This window comes from Ochlerotatus camptorhynchus, unplaced genomic scaffold, assembly GCF_037179485.1.
Source record: "Ochlerotatus camptorhynchus isolate MF236.1 unplaced genomic scaffold, CSIRO-AGI_Acam_v1.1 ptg000149l, whole genome shotgun sequence".
NCBI classification, from domain to species: domain Eukaryota; kingdom Metazoa; phylum Arthropoda; class Insecta; order Diptera; family Culicidae; genus Ochlerotatus; species Ochlerotatus camptorhynchus.
In genome coordinates this window covers 323,822-340,980 of record NW_027040639.1, presented here as the reverse complement: position 1 = coordinate 340,980, position 17,159 = coordinate 323,822, and the positions used below count along the sequence as shown (strand labels likewise).

Sequence of the window (17,159 nt, the reverse complement as noted above, 5' to 3'; positions counted from 1 at the left end):
TTTCCGGATGTATGCGTTTCATGAGAACGAGTATCATGCGACGTCGCGTGAGCCGAAGCTCATGCGCTTTTCGCAATGAGACGTCGCTAAGCGACGTTTACCAACTCGTGTTCTTTATGTGGGAAAAGTGTTGTTTTGTTTTGAAAACGATGGAAAGGTACCTAGCTACTACACTCTTATCGCACATGGAGAAGAGATGTCGGATGGTTATGACCAACAAAGTTTTCCTAACGGCAATTTTCGTTGATTAAAGGATTAACTTGAAAAATTGTTTCAATTCAGCATCATGGGATGTGAACTATCCTGTGAGCACTAATACATCTGAAGAATTCAGTTGCTGCCATAGTAAGTTTGTTGATTGACAGGTTTATTACATTAACCTTAATCCAGCATTTCGTACCTACGTACACTGGGGTGCTAAGTTGATCGGACAAAGGTCGTTTTCATACAAACTAGCCAAGTTTAACACAAATATTTTGAGCTTCACGTGTAAGAAATACCAAATTTTTTTAGGCACCTGCTGGAAGGTGACAATAAAATTAAAATTTGTGCATAGCTGATCGGACAAAGGTCAATGGAAAAGCAAGTTTTGAGTCAAAATTTCAACTCAATTGATCATAACAGAACAAATTTATAACATGTTAAACTTGGTTAATTTTTAAGTGTAGACTTGTGTGTATATAATAAGAAGCCACCACCAACGTTTTTGCAGCAAAGTACACTCAACAATCAATACGAAACTAACGATTTTAAATTGGCTCACTACTTGACTAGCCTATTGGTCCCAAGCAAACGATTAACGCACCCCATTCTAGTCAAAATTCTAGTACTACGCAATGTTTGTTTTGATTCGCTATGAAAGTTTGACAGATAAAGTGAGGGGTTTTTCCTATGTTTCGAGGGGTGAATCGATTAGCTTGGGACCGAAGAGAGTACCAGAGCTGATCCAAAAAGTTGAACACGTTATTTCGGGACCTTCTAGTCTTAGAGTTACCTCTATGGTTCTATCATTACTAGCGTGTTGATATGATCGGTCAAGTCAGACCGAACTGTGAATTATTTTTTTTTGATTTCGAGAAAAACGAATTTAAAGTTGGCTGTTCAATATTGTGTCTTATGTAATGGGACCAATCGTTTGAGCGTTTTCTCTTGCTACTCTAATTTTTCAAATCTAGCTGAAAAAGTGAAATATAGCTGAGGGAATTCTTGATCTTATGATATCATTAACTCATTTTTTGTTTTTATTTTGCTACTTAGTCGCTTCTGACTTAACGATAGATCTTGTATAGTAAAATGTAGTGCTATTTTACATTCAAAATCGTCCATTTATATTTTTACTGGTCTGAGTAAAAGTATTCTGAGGGATTCTGAGACTAAATTGGTGCAAATGCGCAATAACTTGTTTATTTTTCCACCAAATGGGCTGAAAGCTTCAGAGGCTTCCAAAAATGTATTTTAGAAGATTTCCGCATAAGGACTTGTTGAAGGACACATAGTTCCTCAGATCTTCCGGTATTATTTGGGGTGCTAATATGCTAACGGTATCCCAACCAGGGATGGGAAATCATTTTCATTCATTTCGTGCATTCATTTACATTTATTTGCCTCTAACTTTTTTCATTAACAGAATTCCGTAAAATGGTGTTTGAAGCTTTTGAAGGTTTTGATATTAGCTAGGGGAAAAGTTGGCTTCGGCAATACCTTAACCTATTATCGTCAGGGGGGTAAACAACGTCATTGAGAGCTCAATTTTGGCATGTGGATACATTGTTTTTCAGAGCAACTATTGGCCAAATTTGAGTGCTCTAGGACTTTGTTTACCCCCATGACGATAATAGGTTAAGGTATTGCCGAAGCCAACATTTCCCCTACATCTTTTGTAAATGACTCAAATCGGTATCTCTTATGCATGATGAATCAGAGCGATAAGAACCCACCATTGTTTTTCAGTGAATGTAAATTGCATTCACTGAAAAACAATAACATGTTCTGGCAGCTCTAGTTAGTCATGCATAAGAGATTCAGATTTTAATTATTTACAAAAGTTGTAGCTAATATCAAAAGCTACAAAAGCTTCATACATCATTTTACGGTATTCTGCTGATGGAAAAAGTTACAGACAAATGAATGTAAATGAATGCACGAAATGAATGTAAATGATTTTCCATCCCTGATCCCAACTACCGTAAGGTTGCCATCCACCGCTCACGTAGACTTCCTTTACCTTCCTTTAGCATCCTTTCGACAAGCAATTGCGTCTTCCTAGGTTCATGAGTGGTGATCTTACGATGATTCCAGTATAACTCTGGAACCATGGGTTGAGTCTGCTTGAATCTATACTAGAAGATATTTCTGGAACCATTTAAAAACTTCACCCCATTTGAAAAGGGCACACAAGTCTTCTGTGAACAAACGCTTCCAGTCCCTTCTCTCGTCACCCGACAACATCACATATGATGGGACCACGAGAGTCAAGGCATGCGAAACAGCGCACGGCGATGGCGCCCTGAGAGAGCGCATAGAGATGTTGCAATGAAACAGTCGCATGTGATTGAATACATGCGTCGCATTGAGAGAGCAATGCGATGAGACAAAAAAAAATTGAAACGCTTGAATTTGTTGAGAGCGTGTAGCTTGTCGCGTGCATCGTTCTGGTCTCTCTTTTGTACAATTAATGTAGCACACCATGGATTTGAGAGTCATGCGACGCTCTGTCTCACAGCTCGCTGTCGCATTTGTGTACGCGTGAGATTTCCGGAAGCCTGGTTCTAATGGATATTTTCCATTGAAAATATGATTTATTTTTTGAGTGTAAATTGTACAGAAACCTTAATGCATAATTCACTGTGGACCGAAACAGCAATTTAGCAGGAAAAAATATTTACTCAGATGCTATTCATTCTAGAGGGTTTATGTCTTCGAAGAAGTTTTTTATATTTAAAAAAAATGGTTAGGGTGGTCCTTATTTTTGATGATGATGTTCCCACCGCACCCGAACGAATGTTAAGGAATGATGTGAATATAGATTGAAATTTGAAGTTTTTTCGTTGAGTTACTTATTTTTCTGCCACAGTTTTTTAGCTGACTCGCTCGCCATTGAGTTCTTGGGCTCGTCTTGGATTCGCATCAGACACATCCGGTTTAGCTTGGTTCGCTAGGTTTAATGAAAATTTTGACTATAATTTGTGGACTTCTTTGCGATTGCGGGTTTCCCTGATGGTAAATGGATCGGATAAAGTTGTTTTTTCGATAAAGATTAGTTTCCGTTAATGTTTTGAATTTCATTGAGGAAGGGTTTTTAATCATACCGTTCGAGTGGTCCTCTGAGGATCAGTCTCTAAGTCGGGCAAAGAAAAACCAAGTAGCATTTCTTGTTTCATTGCACACTATTAGTGGTTTTTGAGATCAATTTTATAAAACCGTCAATAAAATTAATAGCTCCAGCACAATCTTTTGATAACCGCCATAAGATCGTCTTACAGCTTAGTGAACCACTCTTGATTAGGTTCATAAAGCATGTTTGAGAATCACAATAAAGATGTCTTAAAACCTTTTGTCAGAAAGCCTCATACTCTACAAAAGGTTCTCATAACCTTTTTAAGTGTAATATTGTATTCAAGTAGTCTTATTACGCTTTTGTGAAAATTAGTTATAAATCCAATTTAATTTATATTTACTTCAAAGCAACCGCCATAAATTAGCTTGTTGTTGTTCTGTTCTGCTGAAACTTTTTTTTTTCATATGGAAATCCTTAGCGGTAAAAGTACGTTTGAGTGTTGGTGTTAAGATAACCATGTAATCAATTTTGTTTTATGGCGACATTAGTGAAAATCTTAAAGGAAATATATGATTTTTTAGAAGTTCCAAAACATATGCGCTTGAAATTTTATCGTGTATATTGGGATAATATGAGCGTTAAATAAATGCGCCTCCAAAATAATTTAAGTTAGCAAAAAATATTGTTTTAGAAATCAAATTAATTTGATGGAATCATCTTAATTTTACAGAAAATAGATCTCAATAAATAAATTCATACCAATGCACACTGGAAATCATTTTGGATATCTAATTTAGCCATTATTTTATTGAAAGTTCTTGGATTTTATTCCAAGGCTAATGGCATTTTCATAATAACAATATGGCAACAGAGGACAGCAGGCAACACGGTAACCGCGAAATACCCAATAATGACTACAAAGTAAGCATTTTCGAGGGAGACTGGGACTACCCATTAAATGAGTAAACATATTACCCATTTATGAGTATTTGTTACTCAAAAACGAATACTTACTACTTATTTTTGTAGTTGTAATTACTCATAAATGATTAAAATTTTACTCATTTAATGGGTTGTCCCAGTTTCCCTCGAAAATGCTTACTTAGTAGTCATTATTGGGTATTTTGCGGTTACCGTGAAGAAAAACACCAAGCGTAATTTCTTAAAATGTCTAATGCTTACATTGCACACTGGGTCAGGAATGCAACCTCTCGGATCAGAATTAATAACTCCGAAACGAAGCATTTTCGCGACTTGGTGCCTTGGGAAAAGTTTCTTATCATAATAAGAACCATCTATTAACATAAAAAAATAGTTCAAAACTTTTCCGCAAAGATGGCGCCACAATCATACTTCTTTCTCTGCCGTTTTGGAGACTTGATGTCTTCGGCAAAGTTGTTTATCTTGACAAAATGAACAGCTTTTTCAAAGACGTGAAATTTCCACGGCCTACTGGTTCCAAGTTATATGGAGTTAAAAAAAATGTCGAAATATGGTTTTTTCTTTCTGTTTCGGTTTTTTGCTTACAACCATATAATGTTGTATTTTTATCTAATGCAAATGCATTAAATAAATAACTTTTGTGAAGAAACATACTGGATTAAACTTCAAATTTCAAAGATATTGTTGAAAAAACGAAAAAACACAAGTTTTGAACTTTAATATCTCCAAAAGCGCAAAAAATCGCAACCTGCCATTTTCAGCAAACATTAAGCAATACTCGGTAAACAAAATATCAAAATTTGAGAGAGGTATATTTTGATGTTTTTGAGATTTCTTCATTTTAGTGGAACATGTTTTTTTTTTATATTTTTTTTTAATGCATTGAACTTCTGTTTTGAAGACTTGACGACTTTGGCAAAGTTGTTTATCTTGATAAAATAAAAACTCTTCTTAAGACGTTAAGACTTCACAGCCTACTGTTTTCGAGTTAAATGGATTTACAGAAAAATGTGAAAATAAGTGTTTTAATTTTAAATATATTGTTTAAATGCATATAAGTCGTATATAGGTTCCTACATTTGATTTGTGACAAGCGTGCTACTAGGGACCACAGTGTTTTTGAGAAAAGTCTCTAGGGAGTTATGGAAAGAACTCTAAGAGTGTTTGGACTAGAACTCCAAGACAATTGTACGAAGAGTTGCAATACCAATTGTACGAAAAGTTCCTGGTGAATTTTAAGGCGAGTTCAGAGTTGAATTTGTTGGTTGTTCTGAGGAAAATTTCATAACCATTTTGAAAAGGATGTCTAGTCCATGAATATTCCAGAAGTTCTGAATTTTTAGAGTGTTTCGATGATAATTCCAAAGAAATTGCAATGGTATGGAATTCTGAGAGTTCCTGGGAAGAATACCAAGGAAATCGAATTTTGAGGGTACAATCTCAATTAAATTCTGAAAAGAGTTTTAAGGGAGTTTCGAATATAATCCGGACATAATTTCAAGACTTTTCAGAGGTGAATTGCTAGAAAATTTTATGTGAAGTTACAACGGTTTCGCCTGTTTTTTTTTCTCTATTATTTTTTGTACTGTAACTGGAAAAAGTGGAAAGTAGCCCCTAAATATTATTGCAGATTTAGAAAGTGCGTTTAATTTCTATAAGAATTGATCGAGAGTTTTTGATTCGAGTAGCTCAAAACGTTTTGGTGAGTAATTGTTGATCAAGGTAGTCGACCAATTTTCCTGTCTTTGTAATGACTCATTTAACCTAGTGATCCAATCCCAGTCGAGGCTACACACTTAGAAATTATTATTTTTACACGAGACGTAATTGAGCTTTGACGTAAATCATGGAACGCAAACAAACATGGCCTGCAACATTAAGTGTCCTGAAACTGAAACATATGCAACTCGACGAAAAGTGCGTTTGATTGAATTGATTTTCTCGTCCCTTTCAACTGATTCTTATGTCAAAAGGGCCGCTTGCATGTGTCGGTCTCAGGGCACTGAAATTTATATGTCTTTTTCGTAGTGTGTATGCTTAATTTAATTGTATATCACACCACCGGGAAACTTTTCAAAATTCCTGAAAAATTCTAAAAAAAAACGGGAAATTTCTATTCGGGATTTGCTGTTACCAAGAAAATTTGAAAGTACTTCTGCAGATGTCCTAGTGACATCTTTTACCTTCTTATATTCGGCATAATAGTGTTCAGCCGGTTGGCATCTGGCTCAATTCTCCATCATCAAACAAAAATTGCCCCACCCCTCCATTTTTTGAAACCAGGCTACGCCCTTGTCACTCTACAATGCATTTATCGAAGTTGCACTCCTTCATAGCACGAGCCATTTTGAGTTTTCAATTTTAGTTATCAGCTGTAACTGTTGATATACCAGATTGATAAGAAAACTGTAAATTAGTCAGTGAATGTGTCTGCATGTTGGTTGCATCAACAAATTCATTCAATACTTGTTCCATCGTCTTTAACAAAATTGATAAAATTTCAATGGATCTAAATGCTTTTGGATGCATTTTATCACGCTTCCCAGTGTTTGGTATGAATTTGACTTTTACTGACCTACGTGTGGTTTTACCTTAAGCTTGCCTTAAGAATCTCAATTAGAAACGGAATCAGAATTGCTACTCCAGTTTAAAGCAACCGTTTGGTGTATTCGATGAAATTGAAATTTCCTTCTAATGGTCGTTTTTGTAATTGGGGTTGTGCTCAAATTAATTGATATTAAAAAACTGACTTTTTTGTTTTCTTTAGTTAGAGAAAAATTCACTCCTGCAAAAAGGAGATTTGTTAATTTCAAGCAATTCTGTCGGGAATTTTTTTTCTTTCTGTTAATTTTCTTATTTTGAAACTATTTTTTTTGTTAATTGAATTAGGGTATACCAAAATAATAATATTTTCAATCAAACTATGTTGTTTCAAATTTATAATGAAGATAGGGGAAATGGCTCAAATGTTGGCCTATGGATCTAAGATTGGGCCCATCGCTAAAAATCTGCTATTTATCAATTTTATGTAGATGTACGCGTCATTGGGACGGTACTAATGGATATTTTTGGTCGCTATTGAAAATTTAGTCGATTGCTGAATTTATATATGGGCTCAAATAAGGAGCATTTAGGCCGACATTACATCCATTTCTCCTATGTCTGAAATAAATTTTAAAGCCTGTTATTATGCAAAATTTTGTTCAGAAAAACAAACGAGATATTAACGGGTTTCTTTTTAAAAATCACGCCCAAATTTACACGTAAGCTTGTGAATGGGCATATTTTGAAGCACTGTGAACATCAGCATAATCAAGAAAATCTCTTCTAACACCATTATTTCTACAACCCAACCATCTCATCTGTAATCTAATCAAATGTTTCACCGTATTATAAATCACCTGGGTCATTGCTAAAAATTAAAACAGACCGCTTCTTTCTCTCTCCTTCTCAGATTATACATAGTAACATGGAACGTGAGCACAAAATTCCCAGAAAACCTCTCCCTCTACAAGCTGCTTGGGTTGGAATCGTCGCCCGAGCTGGAAACCGATCTCCCCGATTTCTTCGTCATTGGGTAAGTTTTTCGCCACTAGTCGTTGTGATAATAATAAAATAACCGCTTTTCCTACGAACAGCCTCCAGGAAGTTAACTCCCAGCCGCAAAACACACTGTACAACCTGTTCAAGGATGACCTGTGGACGCAAAAGTTCAAAGAACTGCTCAAAGAGCGCGACTATGTCGTCATCAAGACAGAACAGATGCAGGGTCTCCTACTGTCAGTATTCGCCCGACGGAAACACTTGCTCCATCTGCGGCAGGTTGAAACCGAGTACACCCGCACCGGGCTAGGGGGGATTTGGGTGAGGCTGCTTTGAGGTATTTTGAAGTTGATAATACTGAGTACGGTTCTTCCTCGCAGGGTAACAAAGGTGCTGTTAGTGTAAGGTTAAACGTATACGGCTGTTCGATTTGCTTGGTCAACGCTCACCTGGCGGCTCACGATCACATGCTGGAGGAACGGATCAACGACTACGAGAAGATCGTACAGGAACACAAGTTTCACGTCAAGACGAAGGAAGCCATCTTTGACCATGAGTACCTTCGAAGCACTTTGAGTAACCCTCTAAAGGACGAAACTTTCTAACTCTGTGATCTCGTTGCAGCTACGTGTTCTGGTTCGGTGATCTCAACTTCCGACTGACGGGTGAGGCGACGACCTCTGCCGAGGAGATTCGTGCCATGGTGGCCAAAGACGAGTTGAAGAAGCTCATTGAGAAGGACCAACTGCTGCTAGTTCGGCGAGAAGGTCGAGCCTTCCAGAAGCTGCAAGAACGAGTACCACAATTCCCGCCAACATTCAAGTTCGAACACGGTTCCAATGACTATGATATGAAGTGAGTTTTCTTTTCCCCCCTTAACAGGGAAGCACAAACTAAATAAAATGCATTTTTTAGGCGACGCCCTGCTTGGACTGACCGGATACTGTACGCCATGAAGGAGAATAACTACCGGAACGTGAAACTAACCGTCGAGCAGACGTCCTACAAAAGCCATCCTAGTTACAACATCAGCGATCACAAACCGGTGACGAGCGAATTCACCATCAAGGTACGCGGAAATGGATCTTTTATTATAACCCAGCCTCATAAGACCTGTTCATCAACATTAACTTTTACATACTGTGATAAATCAATTTACTGTTCATCTAATCGGGTCAAGGAAATTCACCACTGTACTGTGTCGGTTCGTTGCCCATTTCCCCACTCCATGCCACGGTTCGGACATCATCATCCATCTACGCGAGTCTCCTCTCAACGTAGTTTTTTTTTTTTATCAGCATTGGATTGTTTGAGGGATACCATTTCCCGTCCCTGCGGGGATGCTTTTGTGATTTAATTATTTTCCTTCACTGCTAACGCACCACTAACTGTGGACTATGGTATGGTATATGGTTTGACGTACAGGAAATAGGTGGCTAAGAAAGTTGAGCATCAAAGCCACCATTTCGTGTTTTGAGTAGCACAAAACTCATCAGCAGTGATGGATCGCATGCAAATGTTCCATACCGGACATAGAGATAAATTAAACATTAATTTCTGCACTTTGTGCTAACCAGATACCAAGATTAAGACATCTTTGAATACCGAGGTTAGTCTGTAAAACATAAAGATCTAAATCCATACATCTCACTTTAAAATCATGAGATCAAATCTCATCCGGATAAAGCACGAATGATGCGAGAGTATGAAAATTACTGTAAATAAAAAATACTTTCCTTGAAATTTTGCTAAGCATTCTCAAATCATCTTCTTGGAATCCTGTAAAGATTCTTTTAAGATTATTTCAAAAACCATCATTGGAATTTCCTTGCATTTCTCTTCTCAATTCCAATTCCCAATTGATAATAACAAAGTTTGACCTTACTACTTATTACATACTGTATTCTTTAGGGTCACCAGTTAAGCGAAATAATAATCTATGCTTCAAGTAAGGATTTGGGTTTTATCATGCGATGAACTTGTGATGGTACTTGGGGTATTTTACCATATTTAATTGTTTTAATTAATTTTTTTCAAAGACCTGAATTTTCATAAATCTTTGAAGGCCGGAAGCTTTAGTATCGGTAAACATCGAAAAATCATGTAGTAGAATCTTTTTTTTTCAAGAAGTTCTTTTCCAAGCCTATCAAATTGTATTTTCTACAAGTCCGGAATCAGCAAATGTCCAATCCCAGATTTTAGATAAATCCTATGTTTAAAATCATGACATATTTTCTTTATTTTAGAATCATTAAATGTTTCTCGGACTGTGAACTTACATTCTAACGTATCGTAAAATATTCTACGCTTTTTTAATTAGTTTGAATAAAAGATAACGAATTACTAAGTACCAGCATTAAAAAAAATATTCAATATCTCTTAAATGTATAGCAGAATCTTACAACTTTTTTGAAGATCGATATTTTTCGCGAAAATTTTCCTTGATAATTATTGATACAATCCAGCAGGGTTGAAAATTCTCTGGGGAAGAATCACCCGGGTGCGAGAGATATCATTCTCTGCGGTGAATCTCTGCTTATCTCCTCTGAGATTTTTCGTTTCACCACTGGAGAGATTGTCAGACACAGCACGAGGGAGTGAGAGAGTTGACAGTTCACTGTTTGTCTGTTTATACACTCACTTCCGTGAGAAAGATGGCAGAGCAAATGCGTTATTGTTTCTCCACAGATTCCAGCAGAGCTTGACGTGAGGGGACAAAGTGCAAACTATTTTTCACGAAGAAAAAAGTGCGGTTTGACGACAGTACCGGTGGTTGTGAATTTTGTGCTTTGCAGGGCAAATGGAAAAACAGTCAAAGTAGACACGGTATTCAACTTGAAGCGGCATTTCGTCAATATTCATCGGGTGTTCTGGTGTTGCTAGATCGCTGCTCCTCTCTCCACTGTCTCTTCAGCTACTGACGGCATTCCAAGTGCCTTCCTTTCGACGACATTCTCCACGTTAAAGACGTCTCCCTTCGCACTGCCTCGAACCTTTGACAGTCGAAGACCACATGCTCCGGCGTTTGATCCACGTTGCCACACTCCGAACAGAGGGGTGACGCTGCGTGTTTGAACCGATTCAGCCGCTTTCTGAAGCAGCCGTGGCCAGACAGGAACTGCGGTAGGTGGAAGTTGACGTCTCCGTGTTTTCTGTTTACCCAGATCGAAAGAATCTGTATTAGTGTACGTGTTCCTCTACCGTTCTCGGCCGTTCTCCACTCCTATTGCCACTTAGCCAACCAATCCGCTCTCACAGATTTCCGTACTCTTCCTTCTCTCCACCTGCAGCACTCGCTGTCCTCCACCAGGGTGATGCCGATAGGGATCATACCGGCGATAACGCATACTGCTCCCGACGAGATGGTTCTGTACACACTCACGACTTGCATGGCCATGAGCCGGAACGTACTACTCGGTTTCCTTTGGTTCTGCTTCGTTTCCAGCGCTGCAACCCAGACTGGACCTCCATACCTCAGTATCGACGTTAATATAAAAAGTAACCTTTAACAAATCTTTGTATGCAACAAACTAACAACCAAAGTCTTCACCGGGGTGATTCTCCCCGGTGAAGCAAACGAACTCTCTACGGTGCTCCCTAATGATCATTCATCCGCTCCGGTGTGTTGGACTGTTGGAGGTGCGAACGTCAGAAACTATATTTGTTTGCGAAGTGGGAGAAGTGGTAGAAAGTGAAAACAAAATAAAGATCTCTCGGGTGAGTTTGCTTTTGTCATAGTGCGAGGTGTTTTTTCAACTCATCACCCTGCTTACACTGGGGAGAATGGCATCCCTGCAATCCAGAACACTTGTCTAGGTTCCAGAGATATGAAAATTTGTCTATGTTTTATGTTTTACAGAAGTTTCTATATTCGAGATCTTTAAAATGTCTTGTCTTATTTATTTATTTATTTAATTAAATCTTCAACATAATGTTGCACCGATATTTTCTAGGCTAGGTGTCGAATTCTAAGTCTGTAAGTAGACTTACTAATGTTAAAATCATATACATCAAACGTTTCATTAAACGTCGCCGGTGGTGTAGTGGTAAGCGTGATTACCTCTCACCCCAGCAGGCCTGGGTTCAATTCCAGTCGGCGCCGCCGGGATGTTCTGAGGCATAACATCTCTGATCACGCCTTCCTTCGGATGGGAAGTAAAGCCGTTGGTCCCCGGTTCATGAGTTGATGGGTCGATAGGTAGGGTCCAGGTGTGGGAGCTGCCTTCCTGGCACGTCGGTAGCATTGGTGCTCAGCACGGAAAACAAGATCGACGGAAAAAACAAACCAAAGGAAAAAAAAAAAAAAAAAACGTTTCATTAAACACACGACAGCACAAAGTCCACGGTTCGTTGAATCCATAGTTGGTCCGATGGGTAGGTTGCCACAGAAGCGTGTAACTACGTAGAACTCTTCGAGGAGCATTGATGTAGATTTGGCTCACAAGAGAGTTGCAATCCAAACACGAAGAGTCGCTGAAGTAGTTTCCTCCTTGCTGCCAACGTGTCCAGGTCAATCAGCCAGCACCGTTTTTCATAAGACGGCAAATTTACCGAATCGTTCCAGGGCAGAACACGTAAAGCGTAGCTTACGAAGTTTCGCTGAATGGCTTCGATTCTGTTAGCTTGAATAGCGTGAAAGGGTGCCCACACAACAACAGCATACTCTAGAAGACTGCGGACGAGAGCACAGTATAGTGATTTCAGCGCGTAGATGTCCTGGAATGCGTTTGTGTTTCGTTTCAAGAAACCTAATGTGGCGAATGCTTTAGCAGTTATCATGGAGATGTGCTCATTGAATCTGACTATAGAGTCGATGATAACACCCAAATCCTTAACTGAAGAAACGAAGAGCAAACTACTGAGTCCTATCCTATAGTCATGTCGTAAGGGCTCGAGTGAGCGGCTAAAAGATATTGCACAGCATTTTGTGACATTACCATGCATACCGTTCAATATACACCAGCGCAAAAGGGAATCACGATCCTTCTGGAGTGCACAACAGTCAAGTCTTGACTTAATTGTACGAAAGATCTTTAAGTCATCGGCGAACATAAGTTTCGAAGAACACAGTCGACTACACAGATCGTTCACGAACAGGATGAAAATTAAAGGCCGAAACTAGGCGAATTAACACCGTTAATGCTCACATAGGCTGAGCGGTCAGTTGAGTAAGACTGTAGCCACTTCGTGGCCCAATTAGGTAATCCCATACACCTCATTTTGTCCACTGCAAGCACACGTGGAACCCTATCGAACGCCTTACTGAAGTCCACGTAGATCGCATCAACTTGTCGTCGTTTTTCAATGGAGTTGATCAGCGAGTTGACAAACACCATTAAGTTGGTTGTTGTAGAGCGTTTCCTCACGAAGCCGTGCTGATGTTCGGTAATTATTGGCCTAACCGCCTGATATACGACCTCATATACGATCTTCTCCCGAGCATTTGGGAGGCAGCTTAGAATCGAAATTCCGCGATAATTTTCAACGCTGTGGATGTTTCCAGCTTTGTGAAAGGTGTGATGGACGCAACCTTCCACATTGTGGGGAAAACACCACTAACTAGCGAACGATTGAAGATAATCGACACAGGTGAAGCGAGCGATGCAGAAAATTTCTTAATGAACGATGGCGGCAAACAGTCTGGACCAGGGCCTTTAGAAGGATCTACAGATGAAAAAACTTTCATCACCTCTTCAACAGATACATCCAACTGCGGCAAATGCAAGTTGTAATGAGCTATGCTGCTCATCCAGTCACGACGATCATCCGGAGAATGAGCGGGAGGGGTAGTCGAAAAAACATCCTTGAAGAATTTTGCGAAGAGATCAGAAGCTTCTTCCGCGGAGTCAGCACGAGCTTCTTTATAGGACACATCGAGTGGTATACCGCCATTCCGCCTAAGTTTCTTCACGTAGGTCCAAAAAGACGATGGATCCCGCTTTGCCTCCGACTCAATGCGCAATACATATTCATGGAAAACTGTGTTCAACCGGCTGGTGTAGTGCTCCTCCATGTCGTGCGTGAAGTAATCGCCTGTTTTCCTCAGTCCGTTGTTTGAAAAGACGTTTCCTTGCTTTCCGTAACCTGTTTCGGAGGTTCCTAAGTTCCGTGGTCCACCATGGTTGATTGTAGAGAACACGGAGGCAATGTCGTCGAATAGGAGTATATTCGTGGATGATATCGAAAATGGCACCATAAAACCGGAAAACAGCATCGTCAACGTCACAATCAGTCAAAAGCGTCGTACAGTCTATCGAGCCTATCCGGGCGTTGATAAGGGGTTCATTGCAGAAATTGAAATCGTAATAACAGCGGTCCAGCCCAATGTCGTCAGTATTACGAAGGCAGTCAAATTTGATGATAAAAGATTTGTGATGAGCGTCGAGTTTTAAAATTCCACAGGGCGATTCGAAAAGTTCGATTCTGTCAGTATCACTAACGAAAGCCGTTTACGTTACGTACATCCTGAACCTGCTGTAATCCACATGCAAGGATCGACTGGGTCAAAGCGATTTCTTGTTCAGATGAAGCGTTGGTCGGGATGTAAGAATTCATCTCGGCATCAATTTGCCATGATAGTCTAGGCAGATTATAGTCTCCCAAAACTATGACTGTATCGGTAGTTTCAGCAAGCTCACACAATTCTTGAACACAAGATGCATGATTGGAGTACATGGCGCAGTCCGAGTTGGGCCTTAAGTAGACGCAACATATGTAGACCGACTGCATTGGCAACGAAACACACACGGCCACTTGCTCTAAACAGTTGGCATTAACTAGTGGAACCAACTTACAACGTAAATGCTATTTGACACCGATCAGTACGCCGCCACCACGTAGCAGTTGAGATGTGGCTGGATTCCGATCGAGACGATAAATCACATAGTCGGACGAGAGTTCAGAGTTTAATATGTCGCTGCCAAGCCACGTTTCGGTCAGCGCAATGACGTCATAGTCACAAGATGATAATGCCAAACGAAGATCGCTAGTTTTAGTTCTTAATACGCGGACATTCTGGTAAAAAATTGTAAGGGGGAGCGCATCTGGTGGATTCGGACGATGAAGTGCTTGAACCTTTTTCCGGGACTAGAGCAAGAGCCTACTTGCTCGCATTCGCTGTCTCGGAAGCTAACGATGGTAGTGGGTTCAATAGGACTGGCTTTAAAATATCCCGTTTTTACCAGTGTCTTCGAACTCCCGGAATCTTATGCCAGAGGGCCATGTGTCCAAACACATTGCTTCGGATTTCAGATCCGCTGCCATCCCAACTTTGTAGGACACGAAAGTTAGGGAACGTAAGTCTTTGCCACGAGGAACAAGTTTAATTACAGTGGTATCACTCGTACCCAAATTTGAGCGGACCATACACGTTACCGTTTCATCGCTGACATCTGTATAAATGTTCGACAAGTACAACCAGAATTTGGTATCAGTCTCTTGATTGGCAGTTGCTGCAACAAGGTTGGGCTCTGGACAAGCGCCTGTTCCGCAAAGAAGCTTCGATGGACGATACAAAGAACCATCAGCTTCTTCATTTTCAACTTCTCGTTGTCTTTTAGAGCGAACGGAAGAAATAGACGGAAAACGCTGTCTTGCAACAGGAGTTACTGGTACATTTAACGTCGGTCTTTGACGACAACTTTGCCGAAAACAACTTCCAAGATGGTCAGGATATCAAAATAAAGCGTTTATGTGTCAAGAAGTTTACTTGTTCACTGACGTCGCATAGTGAGAGAATCCAAAATTTTTCCTGATTGCCATCACGATTTAGAATGCCTTGATCAACTGATCAACTTTGCCGAAAACAGAAACTGCTTGGATGGTCAGAACGGTTTCGGGTCATTTGGCCGAATGCCGAACAACAAAACTCCAAAGAACTGCTTTTGTTAAAATAATACCAATTACACTTACCTTTAAAAGAATCATGAATCCATCAACAATATAAAATTAAAATTTTATACAATATACAATTTAACAAACAAAAAAAAAAAAGAATTTTATAATGTCTAAAAACCAGAATTGTGGAAACTAAAAAAAAGTCCATTTCGGATTCTAGTATAGACTGTTCCAGAAAGTATAAGTACCCCTTATTTTAACGGTCACTTTGAATTTAATGAAATATTTAAACACACACTTAGAAATTATTATTTTTACACGAGACGTAATTCAGCTTTGACGTAAATCATGGAACGTAAACAAAAATGACATGTAAAATTAAGTGTCCTGAAACTGAAACATAGACAACTCGACGAAGAGTGCGTTTGATTGAATTGATTTTCCCGTCCTTTTTAACTGATTCTTATGTCAAAAGGGCCGCTTGCATGTGTCGGTCTCAAGGCACTGAAATTTACATGTCTTTTTCGTAGTGTGCATGTTTTGGCTGCGTCTTTTTTTTTTTATACAGGGGGGAATCTGCTCACAGACACCTGAGAAGGAACTCAGGGTGTGGGGATGGGAGAATTTCACTCCCGACCCACTAAACCTTACCCTGTGCGCTTGGCCCTTGACCTCCCCGGAACCGCCCGAAGGCATTACTTCGTGGGAGGGGCCGCTGTAGCGCTATGGCGCCTCTCTAGTAATACTCTAACGATATAGTCGGGCAGTAGGTAACTGCTGCTCGGCTCGCCACTGTTGTTGTAATACCGAAACTATGTGGGTGACCGCAGTCACCAGCGCGCTTCAGTTCTCGGTGGTACCACACATCCTATGAACGATGTTATCCGGACTGGTATCCGCTCCGCATAGCGCTCGATACTGGCTCGAAACGTGGACAGGCAAACACGACGTGTTCGGCGGTCTCCTCGACACCAGCACATGTGGGGCAGATGGGAGTACTTGCATGTCCGAACCTATGCAGGTAGCTCCTAAAGCAGCCATGGCCTGACAGAAACTGTGTCAGGTGGAAGTTTACTTCCCCATGGCGCCTGTTGACCCAGCTTGATACGGAAGGTATCAAGCGGTAAGTCCACCTCCCCTTTGTAGAGTTTTCCCATTCCGATTGCCATCTCACGGTCGACACAACTCGCGCGTTGTTGCGCACCCCTCGAACGGTCCTCGCGTCATAGCACACCACATCCTCCTTAATGATAAGGCTAATTGGCATCATCCCTGCTATGACACAGACGGCCTCTCTCGAGATAGTGCGGTATGCACTGGCCACCCTCAAGCACATTAGCTTGTGTGTACTCTCTAATTTCTGCCTGTGGCAGTCAATATCCAGTACCGCAGCCCACGCAGGGCCGCCGTATCTGAGGATAGATACTACGACCCCAGCGAGGAGCCTGCGCTTACTGGCATTCACTGCCGAGCTGTTTGACATCATACGGGATAATGCCCCCACAGCCATAGACGCTCTCTTGCAGGCGTACTCGACGTGACAGCCGAAGCTGAGCTTATC

The 17,159-nt window shown here is 40.3% G+C and overlaps 1 protein-coding gene across 4 annotated transcripts in view; it reads left to right on the top strand.

Annotated features, from left to right (window-relative positions):
- LOC135701076 (phosphatidylinositol 4,5-bisphosphate 5-phosphatase A) overlaps positions 1-17,159 on the top strand; it is a 73,309-nt gene that overhangs the window by 47,364 nt on the left and 8,786 nt on the right. For all 4 annotated transcript variants that reach the window (XM_065221788.1, XM_065221787.1, XM_065221789.1 and 1 more), the window contains exons 3-7: positions 7,674-7,796; positions 7,858-8,083; positions 8,143-8,318; positions 8,387-8,617; positions 8,678-8,831. In XM_065221788.1, coding sequence (XP_065077860.1) covers positions 7,674-7,796; positions 7,858-8,083; positions 8,143-8,318; positions 8,387-8,617; positions 8,678-8,831 — 910 coding nt within the window. The remainder of the gene's footprint in view (positions 1-7,673; positions 7,797-7,857; positions 8,084-8,142; positions 8,319-8,386; positions 8,618-8,677; positions 8,832-17,159) is intronic.